Source organism: Oncorhynchus kisutch, linkage group LG25, assembly GCF_002021735.2.
Source record: "Oncorhynchus kisutch isolate 150728-3 linkage group LG25, Okis_V2, whole genome shotgun sequence".
NCBI classification, from domain to species: Eukaryota; Metazoa; Chordata; class Actinopteri; order Salmoniformes; family Salmonidae; genus Oncorhynchus; species Oncorhynchus kisutch.
The window spans coordinates 38,031,477-38,058,761 of record NC_034198.2 but is presented as its reverse complement, the minus strand read 5'-3'; the positions used below and the strand labels follow the sequence as shown (position 1 = coordinate 38,058,761).

Sequence of the window (27,285 nt, the reverse complement as noted above, 5' to 3'; positions counted from 1 at the left end):
GGGTCGCGACCCACTAGGGGAAAATGCAAAATTAACAAAAATAATAAAATAAAAAATAAGGAGTACAGATTATTGTATGGGACCAATATACAAACGTTTTTCAGAAAGGTAATTAGAAATATAAAATAGTATTTATTAGTTTCTTAATAAAATAAAAAAATCTATGTACTGATTGTACTGATTTTAAGGTTGTCATTAGATTTGGGGGTCCCTGCTGAAAAGGTGCTCTAAGGAATTACATGGCCGACAGATAGCAGACAGAAAGCACAATATTGGCCCAAGGACCCAACCCTGCGGAACTCAATATTTAACTTTGGAGTGTTGTCAACATTCTTCATTACACATTAAGATATTGACTCAGACAGACAAAGACCCCACTCAGGTAATACGTACAATCCTTTTTAAGCTGTATTGTCGTACAGTTGTCTATTCTGCCAGGGAGTGTTGTCAGTTGTAATCTTTGTACCCATTAGCTTGCACTCCACTCTTAGATCTGGAGGGGGGTATTTATAACTGTTATAAGAGTCTCTACCTTCTTCCCTTGGCTAACCTTTCTGCACTCGATGAGTTAACTAGTTTGTGGTCTTCTTTTACAAAAATCATAAGTTATTAACCTGGGTAACCTCAATTATGATTGGGAAATGCAGGAGTCAGACAATCTAAAAGACATCATGATGTAATGATCTAAACCCAACCCAGATGGTGACTAAGTCTACACAGCCCAACCCTATAGATCCTTCAAAGTCAACTCTGATTGATCTTATCCTAACAAATACACCAGAGAGATATGTTTCTACTGTTATCTTCTCCTAAGACAATAGTGACCATTTCCAAGGTGTTTGTGTTAGAGATGTGAGAATACAAAAATCTAAGCCTCATGACATCACAAAAAGGAAATTTAACTTCAGTGATCATGTTTATTTTTTACATCATCTTTATTTTAGTGACCTTGATTGTATTTTAGCTATTGCTGAACCCGATTCAGCTTTGAGCCTCTTTGTATATGTCTTCAATACTATTATGGATAGTCATACTCCCTTTATATAGAATGGAGGGTTAAAGGTAGATCTAATGCCTGGTACACGAAGCAATAATCAGAAGTCATTCATAAAAGAGATGATGCTTGGGTCAAGGCCAGGAACACAGTCTTAGGCCCAGACTGGCAAGCTTTTATTAAGCAACTGAGGAATCACTGTGTAAAATAAATCAGAAAGGCTAAATCTGATTATTATGTAATCGCTCTTTCAGATTTTATCCGGGTTCCCATTACATTCTGGAAAACTGTCAAATTCTTAAAAGGCTTCTACTTCCTCTGTACAACGACAAATTAATTCAGACACTGGTCGCATTACAGGAAAAACATTCCATCATTTATGCATTTAAATCACCAGCCTATCACCGGCCTATCAATTTGAAAGGACTTCTAAGGCTATTCACCATGATATTAGGCAGGATGCTGGTAGGGGAAACCTGTTGAATGATCAGAGAATTGATAGTCAAAAGATTTTCTTTGAAGAGATTTACAGAAAAAGAAGCCCTGGATGCTTTATATATATATATAACCATGTTTTTACCCGGGACTCCCTGCATATAACCATGTTTTTACCCGGGACTCCCTGCATATAACCATGTTTTTACCCGGGACTCCCTGCATATAACCATGTTTTTACCCGGGACTCCCTGCATATAACCATGTTTTTACCCGGGACTCCCTGCATATAACCATGTTTTTACCCGGGACTCCCTGCATATAACCATGTTTTACCCGGGACTCCCTGCATATAACCATGTTTTACCCGGGACTCCCTGCATATAACCATGTTATTACCCGGGACTCCCTGCATATAACCATGTTATTACCCGGGACTCCCTGCATATAACCATGTTATTACCCGGGACTCCCTGCATATAACCATGTTATTACCCGGGACTCCCTGCATATAACCATGTTATTACCCGGGACTCCCTGCATATAACCATGTTATTACCCGGGACTCCCTGCATATAACCATGTTATTACCCGGGACTCCCTGCATATAACCATGTTATTACCCGGGACTCCCTGCATATAACCATGTTATTACCCGGGACTCCCTGCATATAACCATGTTATTACCCGGGACTCCCTGCATATAACCATGTTATTACCCGGGACTCCCTGCATATAACCATGTTATTACCCGGGACTCCCTGCATATAACCATGTTATTACCCGGGACTCCCTGCATATAACCATGTTATTACCCGGGACTCCCTGCATATAACCATGTTATTACCCGGGACTCCCTGCATATAACCATGTTATTACCCGGGACTCCCTGCATATAACCATGTTATTACCCGGGACTCCCTGCATATAACCATGTTATTACCCGGGACTCCCGGCATATAACCATGTTATTACCCGGGACTCCCTGCATATAACCATGTTATTACCCGGGACTCCCTGCATATAACCATGTTATTACCCGGGACTCCCTGCATATAACCATGTTATTACCCGGGACTCCCTGCATATAACCATGTTATTACCCGGGACTCCCTGCATATAACCATGTTATTACCCGGGACTCCCTGCATATAACCATGTTATTACCCGGGACTCCCTGCATATAACCATGTTATTACCCGGGACTCCCTGCATATAACCATGTTATTACCCGGGACTCCCTGCATATAACCATGTTATTACCCGGGACTCCCTGCATATAACCATGTTATTACCCGGGACTCCCTGCATATAACCATGTTATTACCCGGGACTCCCTGCATATAACCATGTTATTACCCGGGACTCCCTGCATATAACCATGTTATTACCCGGGACTCCCTGCATATAACCATGTTATTACCCGGGACTCCCTGCATATAACCATGTATTACCCGGGACTCCCTGCATATAACCATGTTATTACCCGGGACTCCCTGCATATAACCATGTTATTACCCGGGACTCCCTGCATATAACCATGTTTATTACCCGGGACTCCCTGCATATAACCATGTTATTACCCGGGACTCCCTGCATATAACCATGTTATTACCCGGGACTCCCTGCATATAACCATGTTATCCCGGGACTCCCTGCATATAACCATGTTATTACCCGGGACTCCCTGCATATAACCATGTTATTACCCGGGACTCCCTGCATATACCATGTTATTACCCGGGACTCCCTGCATATAACCATGTTATTACCCGGGACTCCCTGCATATAACCATGTTATTACCCGGGACTCCCTGCATATAACCATGTTATTACCCGGGACTCCCTGCATATAACCATGTTATTACCCGGGACTCCCTGCATATAACCATGTTATTACCCGGGACTCCCTGCATATAACCATGTTATTACCCGGGACTCCCTGCATATACCATTTATACCCGGGACTCCCTGCATATAACCATGTTATTACCCGGGACTCCCTGCATATAACCATGTTATTACCCGGGACTCCCTGCATATAACCATGTTATTACCCGGGACTCCCTGCATATAACCATGTTATTACCCGGGACTCCCTGCATATAACCATGTTATTACCCCGGGACTCCCTGCATATAACCATGTTATTACCCGGGACTCCCTGCATATAACCATGTTATTACCCGGGACTCCCTGCATATAACCATGTTATTACCCGGGACTCCCTGCATATAACCATGTTATTACCCGGGACTCCCTGCATATAACCATGTTATTACCCGGGACTCCCTGCATATAACCATGTTATTACCCGGGACTCCCTGCATATAACCATGTTATTACCCGGGACTCCCTGCATATAACCATGTTATTACCCGGGACTCCCTGCATATAACCATGTTATTACCCGGGACTCCCTGCATATAACCATGTTATTACCCGGGACTCCCTGCATATAACCATGTTATTACCCGGGACTCCCTGCATATAACCATGTTATTACCCGGGACTCCCTGCATATAACCATGTTATTACCCGGGACTCCCTGCATATAACCATGTTATTACCCGGGACTCCCTGCATATAACCATGTTATACCCGGGACTCCCTGCATATAACCATGTTATTACCCGGGACTCCCTGCATATAACCATGTTATTACCGGGACTCCCTGCATATAACCATGTTATTACCCGGGACTCCCTGCATATAACCATGTTATTACCCGGGACTCCCTGCATATAACCATGTATTACCCGGGACTCCCTGTATATAACCATGTTATTACCCGGGACTCCCTGTATATAACCATGTTATTACCCGGGACTCCCTGTATATAACCATGTTATTACCCGGGACTCCCTGTATATAACCATGTTATTACCCGGGACTCCCTGTATATAACCATGTTATTACCCGGGACTCCCTGTATATAACCATGTTATTACCCGGGACTCCCTGTATATAACCATGTTATTACCCGGGACTCCCTGTATATAACCATGTTATTACCCGGGACTCCCTGTATATAACCATGTTATTACCTGGGACTCCCTGTATATAACCATGTTATTACCTGGGACTCCCTGTATATAACCATGTTATTACCTGGGACTCCCTGTATATAACCATGTTATTACCTGGGACTCCCTGTATATAACCATGTTATTACCTGGGACTCCCTGTATATAACCATGTTATTACCTGGGACTCCCTGTATATAACCATGTTATTACCTGGGACTCCCTGTATATAACCATGTTATTACCTGGGACTCCCTGTATATAACCATGTTATTACCTGGGACCCCCTGTATATAACCATGTTATTACCTGGTACCCCTGCACATCAACTCAGTACTGGTACTTCCTGTATATAACCATGTTATTACCTGGTACCCCTGCACATCAACTCAGTACTGGTACTTCCTGTATATAACCATGTTATTACCTGGTACCCCTGCACATCAACTCAGTACTGGTACTTCCTGTATATAACCATGTTTTTACCTGGTACCCCTGCACATCAACTCAGTACTGGTACTTCCTGTATATAACCATGTTATTACCTGGTACTTCCTGTATATAACCATGTTATTACCTGGTACCCCTGCACATCAACTCAGTACTGGTACTTCCTGTATATAACCATGTTATTACCTGGTACTCCCTGTATATAACCATATTACCTGGTACCCCTGCACATCAACTCAGTACCGGTACTTCCTGTATATAGCCAAGTTACTACCTTGTACCCCTGCACATCAACCCAGTACTGGTACTTCCTGTATATAACCATGTTATTACCTGGTACCCCTGCACATCAACTCAGTACTGGTACTTCCTGTATATAACCATGTTATTACCTGGTACTCCCTGTATATAACCATGTTATTACCTGGTACCCCTGCACATCAACTCAGTACTGGTACTTCCTGTATATAGCCATGTTACTACCTTGTACCCCTGCACATTGACTCAGTACTGGTACTTCCTGTATATAACCATGTTATTACCTTGTACTCCCTGTATATAACCATGTTATTACCTGGTACCCCTGCACATCAACTCAGTACTGGTACTTCCTGTATATAGCCATGTTACTACCTGATACCCCTGCACATCAACTCAGTACTGGTACTTCCAGTATATAACCATGTTATTCAGTGTGTATTTATTCCACGTGTCACTTTTTCTATTTTCATTTTTTACCTGTAACTCTGCATTGTTGGAAAAGTAAGCAGTAAGTAAGCATTTCACTGTTAGTCTACACCTGTTGTTTACAAAGCACATGACAAATACCCTAGAAAATACAATTGTATATAAAATGGATTGCTTACTGTCTCCGGAGCTCAGAGAGCTTGGCGGTGAGAGCAGCCATCTCTCCGATGGACCTCAGGATGTCATCTCTCTCCTTGGGGTCTTCACACATGTCAGCGATCTTCTTGGCCTCAGACAGGAGAGCTCTAATGTTTTCCTCTCCCTCAGGACCACCGTTAGGGTCTGCCAGCCAGTTCTGCAGGGGCACAGGGTTAGGGGTCAACATAACACAACAGGCTCAAGACCATGGAAGACAATGTGCTATCCTCTGGGATTTGTACTTTTTCCATTATGCAATTTTTAACCCCCCTAAAAATCTAGCAATCAAGAGTCACCTGAGCAGCGTCAATCCTCTTGGCGATAACTTGTTTGGAGTTGGTCATGGCCTCCAGTTTCCGGCCTGCATTCTCCACTTTCCCCGCGAGAACATCCAGGCCCTGGGAGACCTGTTGGGCCTTCTGCTTGGCTGCAGGAGATGCCCCCTGACCCCTGGAGACAGAGAGCAGAAGACGGTTGTAAAAATCTTAAAACTTTCCCGAATTTCAAAGGTTTTTCAGGAATCCCTGCCTCTTCCCCACCGAATCCCTGCCTCTTCCCCACCGAATCCCTGCCATTGTCAGAACGTTGAATTGAATGAGGATGTCCATTCTATAGATTACATTCCCATTCTATACACTACCGTTCAAAAGTTTGGGGTCAATTAGAAATGTCCTTGTTTTTGAAAGAAAAGCACATTTTTTGTCCATTATAATAAAATCTAATTGATAAGAAATACAGTGTAGACCTTGTTAATGTGGTAAATGACTATTGTAGCTGGAAACGGCTGATTTTTATGTAATATCTACATAGGTGTCCAGAGACCCATTATCAGCAACCATCACTCCTGTGTTCCAATGGCATGTTGTGTTTGCCAATCCAAGTTTAACATTTTAAAAAGGATAATTGACAATTATAAAACCCTTTTGCAATTATGTTAGCACAGCTGAAAACTGTTGTCCTGATTATAGAAGCAATAAAACTGGCCTTCTTTAGACTAGTTGAGTATCTGGAGCATCAGCATTTGCGGGTTCGATTACAGGCTCAAAATGGCCAGAAACAAATAACTTTCTTCTGAAACTCGTCAGTCTATTCTTGTTCTGAGAAATGAAGGCTATTCCATGCGAGAAATTGCCAAGAAACTGAATATCTCGTACAATGCTGTGTACTACTCCCTTCACAGAACAGCGCAAAGTGGCTCTAACCAGAATAGAAAGGAGAGTGGGAGGCCCCGGTGCACAACTGAGCAAGAGTACAAATACATTAGTGTGTCTAGTTTGAGAAACAGACGCCTCACAAGTCCTCAACTGGCAGCTTCATTAAATAGTAACTGCAAAACACCAGTCTCAACGTCAACAGTGAAGAGGCGACTCCTGGATGCTGGTCTTCTAGGCAGAGTTCCTCTGTCCAGTCTCTACGTCAACAGTGAAGAGGCGACTCCGGGATACTGGTCTTCTAGGCAGAGTTCCTCTGTTCAGTCTCAACGTCAACAGTGAAGAGGAGACTCCTGGATGCTGGTCTTCTAGGCAGACTTCCTCTGTCCAGTCTCAACGTCAACAGTGAAGAGGAGACTCCTGGATGCTGGTCTTCTAGGCAGACTTCCTCTGTCCAGTCTCAACGTCAACAGTGAAGAGGCGACTCCTGGATGCTGGTCTTCTAGGCAGAGTTCCTCTGTCCAGTCTCAACGTCAACAGTGAAGAGGCGACTCCTGGATGCTGGTCTTCTAGGCAGAGTTCCTCTGGCCAGTGTCTGTGTTCTTTTGACCATCTTAATCTGTTTATTGACCAGTCTGAGATACATTTCTTTCTTTGCAACTTGAGCAGTAGTGTAGATGACATTCCCATTCTACAGATGACATTCCCATTCTACAGATGACATTCCCATTCTACAGATGACATTCCCATTCTATAGATGACATTCCCATTCTATAGATGGTCATTCAGTAACACTGTACCAATGTTCTTAACACATACAAGTAACTGCCAAAATAAAGGAAACACCAAAATAAAGAGTCTTAAAGACACCATTCTTTCCACAGTAAATGCAATCATTTGGTGTTTTGTTGATGGTGGTGGAAAACGCCATCTCAGGCGCCACTCCAGAATCTCCCACAAGTGGTCAATTGTTTTGAGGTCTGGTGACAGACGGCCATGGTATATAGTTTACATCATTTTCATGTTCATCAAACCATTCAGTGACCACTCGAGCCCTGTGGATGGGGGCGTTGTCATCCTATGGGGGAATAGCCACCGTAGGCAAAACAATGGCCCGCTGAGCATTTTTATACATGACCCTAAGCATGATGGGATGTTAAGTGCTTAATTAACTCAGGAACCACAACTGTTTTCAATATACCTCGTATCCCTCATTTTTTCAAGAGTTTCTATTATTTTGGCAGTTGCCTGTATATATTGTACATGTTTAGTTGGTAGAGCATGGCGCATGCAATGCCAGGATTGTGGGTTCGATTCCCGGGTCCACCCATAAATAAAATGTTTGCACGCATGACTAAGCCACTTTGGTTAAAAGCATCAGCGTAATGGCATATAGTACGACTGTACATGTACTGTACCTGGCCCTCATCTCAGACACCTGGTCAGTGATTTGCCCCAGGGTTTTGGATGTTCCCAGGATATCCCTCCGCTCCTTCCCAGCACACAGCTCTCCCACCTTCCCAGCCTCATCCAGGATCTGACGGATGGCCTGTTCCCCTGCATCCCCTGATCACATTGAGAACACAAGACAAATGTTACAAACACCTAGAGAAAAAGGACAACTGGGTCCTGTTCAATTGGCACCAAACAGAAGAAAACGGACTGAAGACACAGAGCGACTACTTTGACTCCATTAAAAACAACAGCAGTGGTGTATGAAGATTGCGGTCCTACACGTACTTACATTCCCTTTGCCTTGGTTCTCCCTATTGTACATTACGCACCGTGACATTTTATATGGTCATTAGCACAGTATATATGATCCCAATTTTACCCTCAAAAAGTAGATAGTGCTGATTTATTGGCACATTGAACCATATTACGGACCGTAGTTGCAAAACTCAATGGATCCCGCTTAAACAAAGACTGAATTCTGACGTCTTTATTCACACGTTCGCCATTTTGGTTTTGTTTTTCATAAGATTTCTTTCTTCTTTCTACGGTGTCCCCAAATGCAGGGGTTTTCAAACCTCTCCTCAGGGAACACCAGTCATTTCCTGTATTCATTCTACTCCAGAACTAGCACACCTGACTCAGCTAATCAACTAATCATCAAGCCCTTTACTTGAATCGGGTGAGCTAGTTCGGGGCTACACAAAAATAGTGACATGTCTGGGGGGGATCCCTGAGGAGAGGTTTGCAACCACTGCCCTAATGAACCCTGGTATATGGAGCCATTGGGAGGACATATTACCTGGTTGGGCGTCGGGGTCCCTCAGCCAGCTCTTGGCCTGGGTCATCTTAGAGTCGATGAGCGCCAGAGCTCTCTTCATGGCCTCTGTATCCTTTAGGATCAACAACAGGGTCAGAGGAGACAACATGCATGAATTACTAAGAACTTTCGGTCTAGAACCTCCCCCCCCAAAAAAACATATTTGATAAAGACTGAAATTAGGCTTTGGATTTTGTACTACAACATATACAGGGATTGTCATATACAAATAATTGTGTCTAAAACTGAGGCAACAATTTGCCTAATGAGGATTCCTTTTTAAGGCAACCTTTGTAGTTTAATATGCATCTTCAGAGTAAGGTAATGGCATGTCTGTCAAGGAGCCAGATCTCACAGCATGTGTTTGGAGTTTGAGCAGTCTCATGCTAGTATTTGCCTGCTTGGAGAATTCATTAAATGTGATGACCGATGAACATGAGCTCAGCTTTCACACAGATGAACACATGGATCATGACGTTAGTTAAGGCAAAGACATGACATTCCCCCCACGATCACAACCATTACAGCACACACACACACACACACAACAACTCTGCAAAAAGCTGTCTCACACACACACACACCATATATTATCTGTACCTCAGAAGTACAGCATTGCTGTTATTCATTAACCTCTCGCAGTCAGTAACACACACCTGTAAAAATGCACATGCTGTTTTAAAATCGAATCACTTCAGTTCTGTATGTGCGTTCCAAATGGCACCCTATTCCCTACTTTTACATAGTGCACTACTTTTGACCAGTAGCCCAATAGGTTCTAGTCAGAAGTAGTGCACTATATAGTGAATAAGGTGCCATTTGGAAGTCAGTGTCAATACGGGTGTTGTTTCACATCATAAAAAGCCCATCTACTGTGACTGTCCCATTGTGTCTCAATCTGGAGGGGCTGGGAACACAACAAACACACAGGAGACGGCTTGACAATGAGTCTATTCATCAGCCAAGTGTTGGGACAGAGCTGTTCCACACAACATGTGGCAGAGTGAGAGACACAGGGTTTTCCAGAAGTTTGCATGATAGGATATACAAGGACACTGTAGCCTTTGAATGACTTTAGGCAGTTTATGAGTTTTTACTCCCCCGTGGAGGACATCTATCCAGACAGACAAGTGACGGTTGTACGCGCTACTAGAGTCATGCGAGTTTACAGCCTTTGTCCTTCAGGGGACGAGAAAAGATCTATTCCATTCTGCATGTCCACATGACTGAACTAATAAGTGTAACTCAACCAAGGGACAATTCTGCAGCAGCAAACAACCCTAGAAACCTATGCAAACGTTACAACATGTTGAAGAATATCCGCTTTGCATGTTACGTAATAATAAATAATACTAAATAAATACAAAATAATACTAATACATAATACTAAATAATAATAATATATAATAAACCTCCAAGATAATTCCTCCTTTCTAAAGTGTTTTAGTCAAAGAAAACGATGACAATGATAACCAGCCTATTGGTGGGATTTACCATAGTATTGAAACAGAAGATTGAGTCAAACTTAGGAAATTACTGTGTGTTGCTGCCATCAGCCTGGAAGTGAACAGCAGCGTGAAGTGAAGTCCCAAATGCAACCCTGTCACCATATATAGTGCACTACTTTCAACCAGGACCCAGTCAGAAGTAGTGCACTGCGCAGGAAATAGGGTGTCATGTGGGACACACACACAAGGTTTAATTTATCAAGTGATGAAGCCAGGCTGAGAATTGGGCAGGTGGTTTGAGAGATGGGGACAGAAAAGAGTAACCAATGCTTTTAAAAACACAAGACACACACACACACACACACACGCACACTAACAGAAAACTCCATCTATCCAGCTTTTGCGTTGACGATTATTAGGTTTGAGGATCACGCAAGGTGAGACGACATCAGAGTGTATATATGGCACCTAGTTAAATCTGCGAACAAACAACCTCTGTTTTTACACACTGACAAATATCTCAGTACTAGAATCAGTCAATTACTTTGACCACTGAACAATTTGAGTGCTTTTGTCCCGTGGGTAAAAATCTATTGTGAAATATATACACTACTACTGTAGAGATCATGATTCATTCCCATTGCCCCTGGGACCAGTTTCCCGGACACTGGATAAGCCCAGAATAAGCCTGGACTAAGAAGCATGCTCAATAGAGAATATCCTTTGAAAGTACTTTTAAGTACAGGAATAGGCTTAACCTGTATTCTGGAAACTGGCCACCTGATCTTACTGGAAAGCAATAGGACAGAGAGGAGAGACAAATCAATAGCACATGACTCAGCAGTACTCTGGATCAATAGAACACCTAAAGACCACCCTATCAACGGCATCTATAGCGCAGGAGAAGACCACCCTATCACCGGCATCTATAGCGCAGGAGAAGACCACCCTATCACCAACACCTATAGCGCAGGAGAAGACCACCCTATCACCAACACCTATAGCGCAGAAGACCACCCTATCACCAACACCTATAGCGCAGGAGAAGACCACCCTATCACCAACACCTATAGCGCAGGAGAAGACCACCCTATCACCAACACCTATAGCGCAGGAGAAGACCACCCTATCACCAACACCTATAGCGCAGGAGAAGACCACCCTATCACCAACACCTATAGCGCAGGAGAAGACCACCCTATCACCAACACCTATAGCGCAGGAGAAGACCACCCTATCACCAACACCTATAGCGCAGGAGAAGACCACCCTATCACCAACACCTATAGCGCAGGAGAAGACCACCCTATCACCAACACCTATAGCGCAGGAGAAGACCACCCTATCACCAACACCTATAGCGCAGGAGAAGACCACCCTATCACCAACACCTATAGCGCAGGAGAAGACCACCCTATCACCAACACCTATAGCGCAGGAGAAGACCACCCTATCACCAACACCTATAGCGCAGGAGAAGACCACCCTATCACCAACACCTATAGCGCAGGAGAAGACCACCCTATCACCAACACCTATAGCGCAGGAGAAGACCACCCTATCACCAACACCTATAGCGCAGGAGAAGACCACCCTATCACCAACACCTATAGCGCAGGAGAAGACCACCCTATCACCAACACCTATAGCGCAGGAGAAGACCATCCTATTACCAACACCTATAGCGCAGGAGAAGACCACCCTATCACCAACACCTATAGCGCAGGAGAACACCACCCTATCACCAACACCTATAGCGCAGGAGAACACCACCCTATCACCAACACCTATAGCGCAGGAGAAGACCATCCTATTACCAACATCTATAGTACAGGAGAACATCCTATTACCACCATCTAATTACCAACATCTATAATACAGGAGAACACCACTCAGAGCAGCTGTTTATGGTACAGGAGAACACCACTCAGAGCAGCTGTTTATGGTACAGGAGAACACCACTCAGAGCAGCTGTTTATGGTACAGGAGAACACCACTCAGAGCAGCTGTTTATGGTACAGGAGAACACCACTCAGAGCAGCTGTTTATGGTACAGGAGAACACCACTCAGAGCAGCTGTTTATGGTACAGGAGAACACCACTCAGAGCAGCTGTTTATGGTACAGGAGAACACCACTCAGAGCAGCTGTTTATGGTACAGGAGAACACCACTCAGAGCAGCTGTTTATGGTACAGGAGAACACCACTCAGAGCAGCTGTTTATGGTACAGGAGAACACCACTCAGAGCAGCTGTTTATGGTACAGGAGAACACCACTCAGAGCAGCTGTTTATGGTACAGGAGAACACCACTCAGAGCAGCTGTTTATGGTACAGGAGAACACCACTCAGAGCAGCTGTTTATGGTACAGGAGAACACCACTCAGAGCAGCTGTTTATGGTACAGGAGAACACCACTCAGAGCAGCTGTTTATGGTACAGGAGAACACCACTCAGAGCAGCTGTTTATGGTACAGGAGAACACCACTCAGAGCAGCTGTTTATGGTACAGGAGAACACCACTCAGAGCAGCTGTTTATGGTACAGGAGAACACCACTCAGAGCAGCTGTTTATGGTACAGGAGAACACCACTCAGAGCAGCTGTTTATGGTACAGGAGAACACCACTCAGAGCAGCTGTTTATGGTACAGGAGAACACCACTCAGAGCAGCTGTTTATGGTACAGGAGAACACCACTCAGAGCAGCTGTTTATGGTACAGGAGAACACCACTCAGAGCAGCTGTTTATGGTACAGGAGAACACCACTCAGAGCAGCTGTTTATGGTACAGGAGAACACCACTCAGAGCAGCTGTTTATGGTACAGGAGAACACCACTCAGAGCAGCTGTTTATGGTACAGGAGAACACCACTCAGAGCAGCTGTTTATGGTACAGGAGAACACCACTCAGAGCAGCTGTTTATGGTACAGGAGAACACCACTCAGAGCAGCTGTTTATGGTTTGTTATGTCAAACTTGAAATAACTAAATATTAAAGAAAAACAAATACATTTTCAGAACTTACTGCACATTTTCCCCAAATATGTAATTCCATTATATTACCATCACTCACATAGCTAGTGCATCTAATAGAGTAACATTCATAGAGACACTGCAGCAGCGATCTACTACACAAAGACACACGGAACAAGACTGTCATCATCATCATCAACAACACAGAGAGAGCTACCAGACATGCTGCTGCTGAATGCACAACCACACAACAAGGTCGATAGGGGTCGAAAGATGTGGGCTTACCTTCTACAGGGGGGGGGGGGGGGGGGGTCAAGAGAAAGGAAGAACAAAACATATAGAAATGTTTAACCAGACAAACCAATGGAAAAATAAGAGGCAACAGAAAAATAGTAAGAAGCCTAGTAAAGAAGAAGTACATCAGAGAGGAGAGTGGTGGTGACGGGGGAGGGAGGGAGGGGTGAGAGAGAGTGGGGTGACGGGGGAGGGAGGGGTGAGAGAGAGTGGGGTGTTGGGGGAGGGAGGGGGGACGGAGAGTGGGGTGACGGGGGACGGAGGGGGGACGGAGGAGTGACAGAGGAGAGTGGGGGACACACACAGAGGAGAGTGGGGGACACACACAGAGGAGAGTGGGGGACACACAGAGGAGAGTGGGGGACACACAGAGGAGAGTGGGGGACACACACAGAGGAGAGTGGGGGACACACACAGAGGAGAGTGGGGGACACACACAGAGGAGAGTGGGGGGGACACAGAGGAGAGTGGGGGGGACACAGAGGAGAGTGGGGGGGACACAGAGGAGCATGGGGGGGACACAGAGGAGCGTGGGGGGGACACAGAGAAGAGTGGGGGGGACAGAGAAGAGTGGGGGGGACAGAGAAGAGTGGGGGGGACAGAGAAGAGTGGGGGGACAGAGGAGAGTGGGGGGACGGGGGACAGAGGAGAGTGAGGGGACGGGGGACAGAGGAGAGTGGGGGGACGGGGGACAGAGGAGAGTGGGGGGACGGGGGACAGAGGAGAGTGGGGGGGACAGGCTGTTGTGCGCTCTTCTCCCGCAGCATTCTGGGAGTGTTTATGTGTATGTGAGGCACGGTATACAGCGCATGTGAGCCCATGTGGTTCAGCAGACTCGCAATACAGATCCTGTAGAAGTAGAAGCTGTAGAGGTCTAATGAGCAGTGATTGGTCAAACCATTTACCCTCCTCCTTGTCTGAGACGAGCAGCTCCCGAGGGTTGAGGTGTGTGAGTGGGAGAAAGAGGGGCAAAGACGAGCTGCCCCGGGTACAGATCCAAGATCAGCATCTCCCCCCCAATCCTAACATTAACTGCTAATGTTGCAAAACTGACCCAAGATCAGCATCTAGGGGAAACCTCTCCCTACACCAGCCAAAGACAACCCTGAGGGGGTGTGGTTCTAGCTAGCTCCGTACCTTATTGGCCCAGGCGTCTTCGTCCCAGGAAGTGAGCTGCAGCACCCTGATGATCTCGTTGATCTCAGCGCTCATCTTCTCGAAGGTGAAGTTCCTGTTCTTCAGAGACTCCTCTACTCCCTGGCTGCCGGACGTCTTGGTCGTCACAAAGATCTTGATACCTGTAGTAAGAACACAACAAAAGTGATCACCAGTTTAAAAAAGAGGGATGTTTTTCTTCCAGACTTGTTAGATGTCTAGATAACTGTGAAAATCCAGTATTATTCTGTTAGAGAAACGGTCCCGTGTCAGAATCTAACTAGTGGTAACGGGGGTTCTGACAACAGGGGTTCTAGCCCCACCTCAATCTTTCCGGTCCATCTACCCCTCTACAGTCATAAATAATAGAAATATGAATGATCTTTAGAGAGAAGGGAACAGAAGAGTAGAAGGAAGTCGTCACCTGAGATGAGGACAGGCAGCAACTCCTTGACAGTGTTCATAGACTTGACTAGCATCACGCGGTGTTCCTGATGGGTCAGCTCCTGCTGTCTCTCGTCAATCATCTTGGCCATCTTCGTCATCCCTGGACAGGAACAACCCCACGAAGGATCAGTTTACATAAGACGTTTCTCTCAAGTCATTTCCACTTCCTGACAACAGGCCATCCATGAAGAGAACATTAAATATTTCATCAAATCATGACGTCAACACAGCATTTGGCACTGGGGCTACCAATAGAAACATTTATGCATTCATTGTAAATCGCTTCGGATAGAAGTGTCAGGTAAATGTCAAATATTATTGGTTATTTAAGCAATAAGGCATGAGGGGGTGTAGTATATGGACAATAGACCACGGCTAAGGGCTGTCCTTAGGCACGACGCATCGCCGAGTGCCTGGATACAGCCCTTAGCTGTGGTATATTGGCCTTATATCATAAACCCCCAAGGTGCCTTATTGCCCTTATTGCTATCTGGTTACCAACGTAATTAGATCAGTAATACAAAATGTTTTGTCATACCCGCGGTATACGGTCTGATATACCACGGCTGTCAGCCAATCAGCATTCAGGGCTGGAACCACACAGTTTATATGCATTGCATTATTCAAGTCCTTCTCAGTAGCCAAGGTAACTACGTGGTTATGACTGTGATATGTTTTGGTCTCACCCGGTCTACCTTATGATGAAAGCACTAAACGGAAGTGGCTCTAGATAAGAGCGTCTGCTAAATGACTACGGTGTTAAATGAAGTTGAAAGGGTCTGACCAGGTCCCAGGTTCTTGGTGTACGTGATCAGATCCTCCATGGATTCCACCACCTCTGCCACGGTCAGGTACTCCAGGATACCTTTACACACACGGATGATTTTACGAACCTGCAATTGATCAAAAAAAGGCAACGAAACAGGATCAATAATCTATATTGCTCTAGCTTCTTAGTGATATCTGTATGTTTTAGCGGTTTGTGTGATACCTTTTGCCTCGATCTATACAGAACAAAAATATTAAAATATGATACGCATTTCAATGATACCGAGTTACAGTTTATATAAAAGGAATCAGTCAGTTGAAATAAATTCATTATCCCCTGATCATGTTACATGTGTTGTTCAGTCTAAAAACACTTTCAGTTTGACATCTGAATTACCGCTGAGAGGGATTATTTGAGTGATTATGCTAATGTATTACTACATAAACACCATAAGGAAATAATAAGTCTTCCCTTGTAAAAAGAGGTCATCGGAGGTCAACTGGAGGAGATCAATAAAAGGTAGAATAAACCCCCACCATTGGTACAGAATGCTTGTTAATGAGGCCTGATAATAACGCTGTGCCACTGACATTCCTGCTCTGTCAGCTCCTGACCAGCTGTGTGCGCGCGTGTGTGTGTGTGTTCGTGTGCGTGTGCGTGTGTGCGTGCGTGTTGTTACTGTGCTCCTCTCCCAATCCCAGTGCTGCCGCATAAACAATTTCCCTGGTTGTATCCCGATTGGCACCCTATACCCTATACAGAGAAAAAGTCCCCATTTGGGACGAAGTCCCTGGCCGTGCACTGTGTACGGTTTTACTGTCCCTGAGCCCGGCCGCCTGTCTCTAAACCGTGCACTGTTTTACTGTCCCCGAGCCCAGGGTGATGGTACGGCTGCCTGGTTTAAGGAACTACTTCTAGCCTGCTGAGATGTGCTGTGTTGTAACACACATTTGTTTTGAGGGAGGAGGGTTATGCCTGTGTGTAATTAATGTTTACAAGACGTTCAGTTTGAGGGTGAGATGAAACTCCTTCCATTACCTATGGTGCTGTGCTCTACTGTACTCTCCACGCTACTGTACGGTACTGTCCGGTACTCCACTCTAACGTACTCTCCAGTACTCCACTCTACTGTACACGCTACTGTACGGTACTCTCGGGTACTCCACTCTACGGTACTCTACTGTACGGTACTCTCGGGTACTCCACTCTACGGTACTCTACTGTACGGTACTCTCCGGTACTCCACTCTACTGTACGGTACTCTCCGGTACTCCACTCTACTGTACGGTACTCTCCAGGACTCCACGGTACCTCAGCCTCGTCGAAGGTGAGCAGCAGGTCAGAGGTGCCAGAGAGGATTCCACGGGAGCCGTCGATGAGGTAATCTCGAGCAGGGACGGAGTAAGGGTCTGCTTTCAACATGGACGCCGCCTGCACCAGCTTGGTGCACGCGGTCTCCACCCTGAGAGAAGGAAAGAGGAACAATAGAAAACAATACCGTTACATAGCCCATTAAGGCTGTATTACAACCGGCAGTGATTGGGCGTTCCCATAGGGCGTTTCCATAGGGCGTGCCCATAGGGCAGCGCACAATTGGCCCAGTGTCCGGAGTTTGTCTGTAGTTAACCCACTGTTCCTAGGCCATCATTGTAAATAACTATTTGTTCTTAACTGACTTGCCTAGTTAAATAAAAAGGTTCAATAAAAATGTAAAAATAAAAAAATGCGTTAGCTAACTGATGCTAATGATCAGGTCTCTAAGAGCCAGCTGGGCATCAAGCCTGGTTTCAGCCCATTTGCTGTTGTTGAACGTGATCATGGATATAAGTGTCTGATCATCTCTCACTATATCTACAATACAACATCCCTGATCATCTCTCACTACATCTATAATATAACATCCCTGATCATCTCTCACTACATCTACAATACATCTGATCATCTCTCACTACATCTACAATACATCTGATCATCTCTCACTATATCAATAATACAACATCCCTGATCATCTCTCACTATATCTACAATACAACATCCCTGATCATCTCTCACTACATCCATAATATAACATCCCTGATCATTTCTCACTACATCTACAAGATATCTGATCATCTCTCACTACATCCATAATATAACATCCCTGATCATTTCTCACTACATCTACAATACATCTGATCATCTCTCACTACATCCATAATATAACATCCCTGATCATTTCTCACTACATCTACAATACATCTGATCATCTCTCACTACATCCATAATATAACATCCCTGATCATCTCTCACTACATCTATAATATAACATCCCTGATCATTTCTCACTATATCTACAAGATATCTGATCATCTCTCACTACATCCATAATATAACATCCCTGATCATTTCTCACTACATCTATAATATAACATCCCTGATCATCTCTCACTATATCTACAAGATATCTGATCATCTCTCACTACATCTACAATACATCTGATCATCTCTCACTATATCAATAATACAACATCCCTGATCATCTCTCACTATATCTACAAGATATCTGATCATCTCTCACTACATCTACAATACATCTGATCATCTCTCACTATATCAATAATACAACATCCCTGATCATCTCTCACTATATCTACAATACAACATCCCTGATCATCTCTCACTACATCCATAATATAACATCCCTGATCATCTCTCACTACATCCATAATATAACATCCCTGATCATCTCTCACTACATCTACAATACATCTGATCATCTCTCACTACATCTACAATACATCTGATCATCTCTCACTACATCCATAATACAACATCCCTGATCATCTCTCACTACATCTATAATATAACATCCCTGATCATCTCTCACTACATCCATAATATAACATCCCTGATCATTTCTCACTACATCTACAATACATCTGATCATCTCTCACTACATCCATAATATAACATCCCTGATCATCTCTCACTACATCTATAATATAACATCCCTGATCATTTCTCACTATATCTACAAGATATCTGATCATCTCTCACTACATCCATAATATAACATCCCTGATCATTTCTCACTACATCTATAATATAACATCCCTGATCATTTCTCACTATATCCATAATATAACATCCCTGATCATCTCTCACTACATCTACAATACATCTGATCATCTCTCACTACATCCATAATATAACATCCCTGATCATCTCTCACTACATCTATAATATAACATCCCTGATCATTTCTCACTACATCTACAATACATCTGATCATCTCTCACTACATCCATAATATAACATCCCTGATCATCTCTCACTACATCTACAATACATCTGATCATCTCTCACTACATCCATAATATAACATCCCTGATCATCTCTCACTACATCCATAATATAACATCCCTGATCATCTCTCACTATATCTACAAGATATCTGATCATCTCTCACTACATCTACAATACATCTGATCATCTCTCACTACATCCATAATATAACATCCCTGATCATCTCTCACTACATCTATAATATAACATCCCTGATCATCTCTCACTACATCCATAATATAACATCCCTGATCATCTCTCACTACATCCATAATATAACATCCCTGATCATCTCTCACTACATTTATAATATAACATCCCTGATCATCTCTCACTACATCTACAATACATCTGATCATCTCACGATATCTATAATATAACATCTCTGAGCAGGTTTGATGAACATGGCCTCAGTGGTGTACTTCTACTGAAGAGAAGATTTAAGAAACCTACTAGTCAGCGAAACACAGGCAAGCTCGATATCATAGTTCAATCTCATACGTGCTGTGTATGTATGCATGCATGTGTGCATGTGTGCTGTGCAGGGCATGTGTACGTGCAGGGCATGTGTACATGTAGGGCATGTGTACATGTAGGGCATGTGTACATGTAGGGCATGTGTACATGTAGGGCATGTGTACATGTAGGGCATGTGTACATGTAGGGCATGTGTACATGTAGGGCATGTGTACATGTAGGGCATGTGTACATGTAGGGCATGTGTACATGTAGGGCATGTGTACATGTAGGGCATGTGTACATGTAGGGCATGTGTACATGTAGGGCATGTGTACATGTAGGGCATGTGTACATGTAGGGCATGTGTACATGTGTATTAGAGGTCGACCGATTATGATTTTTCAACGCCGTTAAAGATTATTGGAGGACCAAACAAGGCCGATAGATTAAATCAGCCATTTTTTTTGTTATTTATTTGTAATAATGACAATTACAACAATACTGAATGAACACTTATTTTATCTTAATATAATACATCAAAATCAATTTAGCCTAAAAAAAAAATGAAACATGATCAATTTGGTTTAAATAATGCAACAAAAAAAAGTGTTGGAGAAGAAAGTAAAAGTGCAATATGTGCCATGTAAAATAGCTAACGTTTAAGTTCCTTGCTCAGAACATGAGAACATATGAAAGCTGGTGGTTCCTTTTAACATGAGTCTTCAATATTCCCAGGTAAGAAGTTAAGTTGTAGTTATTTTAGGACTATTTCTCTCTATACCATTTGTATTTCATATACTTTTGACTATTGGATGTTCTTATAGGCACTTTAGTATTGCCAGTGTAACAGTATAGCTTCCGTCCCTCTCCTCACCCCTACCTTGGCACGAACCAGGAACACATCGACAACAGCCACCCTCGAAGCATCGTTACCCATCGCTCCACAAAAGCTGCGGCCCTTGCAGAGCAAGGGGAACAACTACTCCAAGTCTCAGAGCGAGTGACATTTGAAACGTTGTTAGCGCGCACCCCGCTAAGTATATCGGGAGTTGATAGGCTTGAAGTCATAAACAGCTCAATGCTTGAAGCACAGCGAAGAGCTGCTGACAAACACACGAAAGTGCTGTTTGAATGAACGCTTACGAGCCTGCTGCTGCCTACCACCGCTCAGTCAGACTGCTCTATCAAATAAACCTGTGTATTGATTTTAAAGAAAGACATTGATGTTTATGGTTAGGTTTAGTGCAACGACAGTGCTAAATCATCACCCGTTTGGCGAAGTAGGCCTGTGATTCGATGAGAAATGAACAGGCAGGACACGCTAGATAAACTAGTAATATCAACCATGTGTAGTTAACTAGTGATTGTGAAGATTGATTGTTTTTTATAAGTTTAATGCTAGCTAGCATCTTACCTTAGCTTCTTGCTGCCCTTGCATAACAGGTAGCCAGCCTGCCACGCAGGCTCCTCGTGGAGCGCAATGTAAGGCAGGTGGTTAAAGCGATGGACTAGTAACCGGAAGGTTGCAAAAACGAATCCCTGAGCTGACAAGGTAAAAATCTGTCATTCTGCCCCTGAACAAGGCAGTTAACCCACTGTTCCTAGGCCGTCATTGTAAATAAGAATGTGTTGTGGGGCCTCCCGGGGACGCAGTAGTCTAGGGCACTGCAGCGCTAGCTGTGCCACCAGAGACACTGGGTTCGCGCCCAGGCTCGGCCGTGACCGGGAGGTCCGTGGGGCGACGCACAATCGGCCTAGCGTCGTCCGGGTTAGGGAGGGTTTGGCCGGGAAGGGATATCCTTGACTAATCGCGCACCAGCAACTCCTGTGGCGGGCCGGGCGCAGTGAACGCTAACTAAGGTCGCCAGGTGCACGGTGCTTCCTCCGACACATTGGTGCGGCTGGCTTCCGGGTTAGATGCGCGCTGTGCTAAGAAGCAGTGTGGCTTGGCTTAGTTGGGTTGTGTTTCGGAGGACGCATGACTTTCGACCTTCGTCTCTCCCGAGCCCATACGGGAGTTGTGGCGATGAGACAAGATAGTAAAATTCAACAAATAAAAAAATAAAAAATAAAATGGCCCTAATTAATCGGTCTGATTAGTCGGTCGACCTCTAATGTGTATGTATGTATCAAACCTCACAGAAACAGGCAACAAGCCAAAGATAATACGCACGTTCCCACAGAATCCTGACTTCCTGCTAAAGCCTGCGGGACAAACACTCTTCTCTGTTTAAGAGGGAACTGGTAGTATCAGTGTTTGTCCACAGTGCTGGAAGACAAGGCACTGGGTTTTGCAGGCAGGGCCAGACAAGCTCAGTTTGACTTTCCACCACGGCGAAGGCAGAACGTTCGCTGGTCTCTTCAAGCCTCTGGTAATGTATGTGCATATTAAAACAGGTTTGTAGTGCTGTTAGCAACGTCAGGGTCGTGTGTTACATTCCCACCGGGGTCACATTAATATATGCATTCAATTGTAAGACACTTTGGATAAAAGGATCTGCTGAATGTCGTATATAATGTTGTATAATGTCGTGTATAATGTATAATGTCATGTATAATGTATAATGCAGTGTATAATGAAGTGTATAATGTATAATGTCATGTAGAATGTTGTGTATAATGTAATGTATAATGTATAATGTCGTGTATGATGTCATGTATAATGTTGTGTATGATGTCATATATAATGTATAATGTCGTGTATGATGTATAATGTCATGTATAATGTATAGTGTCATGTATAATGTATAATGTCATGTATAATGTCGTGTAGAATGTATAATGTTGTGTATAATGTAATGTATAATGTCGTGTATAATGTATAATGTTGTGTATGATATAATGTATAATGTATAATGTCGTGTATGATGTATAATGTCGTGTATAATGTCATGTATAATGTCTAATGTTGTGTATGATGTCGTGTATAATGTCGTGTATAATGTATAATGTCGTGTATAATGTCATGTATAATGTATAATGTTGTGTATAATGTCATGTATAATGTATAATGTTGTGTATAATGTATAATGTCGTGTATAATGTTGTGTATAACATTATATACATGTTAGTGCAGCCAGCAGTGTCCTTCAGCAGCGTGGAGTCAGACTACACAGTCATGTTATATTACAGGACCAGTCCAGGACCTCTGCACGCGCTAATTATAGTGAAGCACATACACAATTATATATAGTTAAAGAAGACACATTCCAGCATGTGTATCTGATGGATGAAGACAACGTGACTTCAAGGCGCCAAATGTGTTCAGGGCGCCTCCGTGACCTACGCCTGCCAATTGCTTTACATCCATGACCTTGTTGGGTGTCGCGTGACCCCCCCCCCCCTCCACCGACTGTATTACTGGGGTCTACTGAGCTGAGCTGACAAGGTTGAGTGTGTATGGCAGAGTCAGAGCAAAGCGGCTGGGATTTGTGGAGATTATTCATTATTATTCATAGCTCTAGTGGAGTAGGAAGAGAAAAGCAAAATGGCCCTCTTGATTCATTCATTCAGGGAGTAACGTACTGTAACACTACTGTTTATAATGACAACGTGATATAGATTGAATCCATATGTCCAAACTGGAAATCCAATTTGAATACTTCTCTCTTGGGGCTTTAGGTTGAGGTTAACCAAGAGCAGCCATCTACAAAGAAGACCAAATAGAAGCCTACCACTGTTCCTTCCTGCTTCCTCCTTTAGTGAGGAGTCCCTCCCTGGACAAATAGAAACCTACCACTGTTCCTTCCTGCTTCCTCCTTTAGTGAGGAGTCCCTCCCTGGACAAATAGAAGCCTACCACTGTTCCTTCCTGCTTCCTCCTTTAGTGAGGAGTCCCTCCCTGGACAAATAGAAGCCTACCACTGTTCCTTCCTGCTTCCTCCTTTAGTGAGGAGTCCCTCCCTGGACAAATAGAAGCCTACCACTGTTCCTTCCTGCTTCCTCCTTTAGTGAGGAGTCCCTCCCTGGACAAATAGAAACCTACCACTGTTGCTTCCTGCTTTAGTGAGGAGTCCCTCCCTGGACAAATAGAAACCTACCAGTGTTCCTTCCTGCTTTAGTGAGGAGTCCCTCCCTGGACAAATAGAAGCCTAGGAGGCAGCGAGCCACAGACTAGAGACACAGACACAAGACAGAGAGACACTAGACAGAGAGACACTAGACAGGGAGACACTAGACAGGGAGACACTAGACAGGGAGACACTAGACAGGGAGACACTAGACAGGGAGACACTAGACAGGGAGACACTAGACAGGGAGACACTAGACAGGGAGACTAGACAGGGAGACTAGACAGGGAGACTAGACAGGGAGACACTAGACAGGGAGACTAGACAGGGAGACTAGACTAGACAGAGATGTATGGGTAAACCACTTCTCCAATCCTTTTGGCTCTTTAACAAAGAACAAACAGCAAAAACATATACATGATCAAATACAAATCTTAGAATCAACTATTAAAGACCAGAACCCACTGGATTCTCCAATTACATTGAATGAACTACAGAACAACATAAAAACCCTCCAACCCAAAAAGGCCTGTGGGGTTGATGGTATCCTAAATTAAATGATAAAATATACAGACAACAAATTACAATTAGCTATAATTAAACTCTTTAACATCATCCTCAGCTCTGGCATATTCCCCAATATTTGAAACAATGGACTGATCAACCCAATCCACGAAAGTTGAGACAAATTTGACCAACAACTACCGTGGGATATGTGTCAACAGCAACCTTGGGGAAATCCCCTGCATTATCATTAACAGCAGACTCGTACATTTCCTCAATGAAAACAATGTACTGAGCAAATGGCAAATTGGCTTTTTATCAAATGACCTTACGAAAGACCACAATTCAACCTGCACTCCCTAATTGACAAACAAACCAAAACAAAGGCAAAGTCTTCCCATGCTTTGTTGATTTAAAAAAAAAAAGCCTTCATTCAGACTCATTTTGGCATGAGGGTCTGCTATACAAAATGATGTGGGGAAAAACATAGAACATTAAGATATCCATGTACACAACAAGTGTACGGTTAAAATTGGCAAACAAAAAGACTTCCTTCCACAGGTCTGTGGGTTGAGACAGGGATGCAGCTAAAGCCCCACCCTCTTCAACATATAAAGGAATTGGCGCGGGCACTAGAACAGTCTGCAGCACCCGGCCTCACCCTATTAGAATCTGAAGTCAAATGTCTACTGTTTGCTAATGCTTCTGTCCCCAACCAAGAAGGGTCTACCACAGCACCTATATCTTCTGCACATATTCTGCCAGACCTGGGTCCTGACAGTAAATCTCAGAAAGACCAAAATAATGGTGTTCCAAAAAAGGTCCAGTCTCCAGGACTACAAATACAAATTCCATCTAGACACCGTTTCCCTAGAGCACACAAAAAACTATACATACCTTGGCCTAAACATCAGTGCCACAGGTAACTTCCACAAAGCTGTGAACGATCTGAGAGACAAGGCAAGAAGGGCATTCTATGCCATCAAAAGGAACATCAAATTTGACATACCAATTAGGATCTGGTTAATACTTGAATCAGATATAGAACCCATTGCCCTTCATGAGGTCTGGGGTCCGCTCACCAACCAAGAATTCACAAAAATGGGATAAACACCAAATTGAGACTCTGCATGCAGAATTCTGCAAAAAATATCCTCTGTGTACAATGTAAAACACTAAATAATGAATGCAGAGCAGAATTAGGCCAATACCCACTAATTATCAACATCCTGAAAAGAGATGTTAAATTCTACAACCACCTAAAAGGAAGTGATTCCCCAACCTTCCATAATAAAGCCATCACCGACAGAGAGATGAACCTGGAGAAGAGTCCCCTAAGCAATCTGGTCCTGGGGCTCTGTTCACAAACACACCCCAAAGAGCCCCTGGACAGCAACACAATTAGATCCAACCAAACAATGAGAAAACAAAAAGATAATTACACACATTAAAAATAAACTCCCATATCTACGGAGTGAAATACCACAGTATGCCACCACAGCAGCAAGATTTGTGACCTGTTGCCACAAGAATAAGGTCAACCAGAAAAGAACAATCACCATTGTAAATACAACCCATATTTATGTTTATTTATCTTCCCTTTCGTACTTTAACTATTTGCACATCATTACAACACTTTATAAATACATAATATGACATTTGAAATGTCTTTATTCTTTTGGAACTTTTGTCAGTGTAATGTTTACTGTTAATTTTTATTGCTTATTTCACTTTTGTTTATTATCTACTTCCCTTGCTTTGGCAATGTTAACACATGTTTCCCATGCCAATAAAGTCCTTAAATTGAAATTGACTAGAGTGTGAGAGAGAACAGGACAGAGAGAGAGAGAGAGCGAGAGACTAGGGGGAGAGAAAGAGAGAACAGGACAGAGAGAGAGAGCGAGAGACTAGGGGGAGAGGGAGAGAGAACAGGACAGAGAGAGAGCGAGAGACTAGGGGGAGAGAAAGAGAGAACAGGACAGAGAGAGAGCGAGAGACTAGGGGGAGAGGGAGAGAGAACAGGACAGAGAGAGAGCGAGAGACTAGGGGGAGAGGGAGAGAGAACAGGACAGAGAGAGAGCGAGAGACTAGGGGGAGAGGGAGAGAGAACAGGACAGAGAGAGAGCGAGAGACTAGGGGGAGAGGGAGAGAGAACAGGACAGAGAGAGAGCGAGAGACTAGGGGGAGAGGGAGAGAGAACAGGACAGAGAGAGAGCGAGAGACTAGGGGGAGAGGGAGAGAGAACAGGACAGAGAGAGAGCGAGAGACTAGGGGGAGAGGGAGAGAGAACAGGACAGAGAGAGAGCGAGAGACTAGGGGGAGAGGGAGAGAGAACAGGACAGAGAGAGAGCGAGAGACTAGAGGGAGAGAAAGAGAGAACAAGACAGAGAGAGAGTGAGAGACTAGAGGGAGAGAAAGAGTACACAAGACGAGGTTCAGACATCGTTGTAAATGTCTAAATTGGATTAGACTGTTAGACTGGTAAACGGTAAATAAGGTAATAAAGTTTGTGGGCTGAGAGTTAAGGAGAAGGCAGATATCTTTCATCTACGTACTTGATGAAAGCTGGAGGCATGTCTCTCTTCATTATGTGGTCTTCTGTGGTCTGGACAGTGTCTTTCCCCACCTAGAAACAGGAAAACAGGAAGAGCACATTAACTGACAAACACCCTGTAGGGCCAGGTTCCTGG

At 43.9% G+C, this 27,285-nt stretch overlaps 1 protein-coding gene across 2 annotated transcripts in view; it reads right to left on the bottom strand.

Annotated features, from left to right (window-relative positions):
- The window catches only part of LOC109870380 (vinculin), a 57,594-nt gene that overhangs the window by 14,756 nt on the left and 15,553 nt on the right, over positions 1-27,285 (bottom strand). Inside the window, exons 2-10 of one of the 2 annotated variants that reach the window (XM_031804693.1) lie at positions 27,151-27,221; positions 17,611-17,761; positions 16,315-16,423; positions 15,508-15,630; positions 15,066-15,226; positions 9,196-9,289; positions 8,360-8,507; positions 6,087-6,240; positions 5,772-5,947 (exon numbers count right to left, since the gene is read on the bottom strand). In XM_031804693.1, coding sequence (XP_031660553.1) covers positions 5,772-5,947; positions 6,087-6,240; positions 8,360-8,507; positions 9,196-9,289; positions 15,066-15,226; positions 15,508-15,630; positions 16,315-16,423; positions 17,611-17,761; positions 27,151-27,221 — 1,187 coding nt within the window. The remainder of the gene's footprint in view (positions 1-5,771; positions 5,948-6,086; positions 6,241-8,359; positions 8,508-9,195; positions 9,290-15,065; positions 15,227-15,507; positions 15,631-16,314; positions 16,424-17,610; positions 17,762-27,150; positions 27,222-27,285) is intronic. The other variant, XM_031804694.1, reaches the window with a different exon arrangement.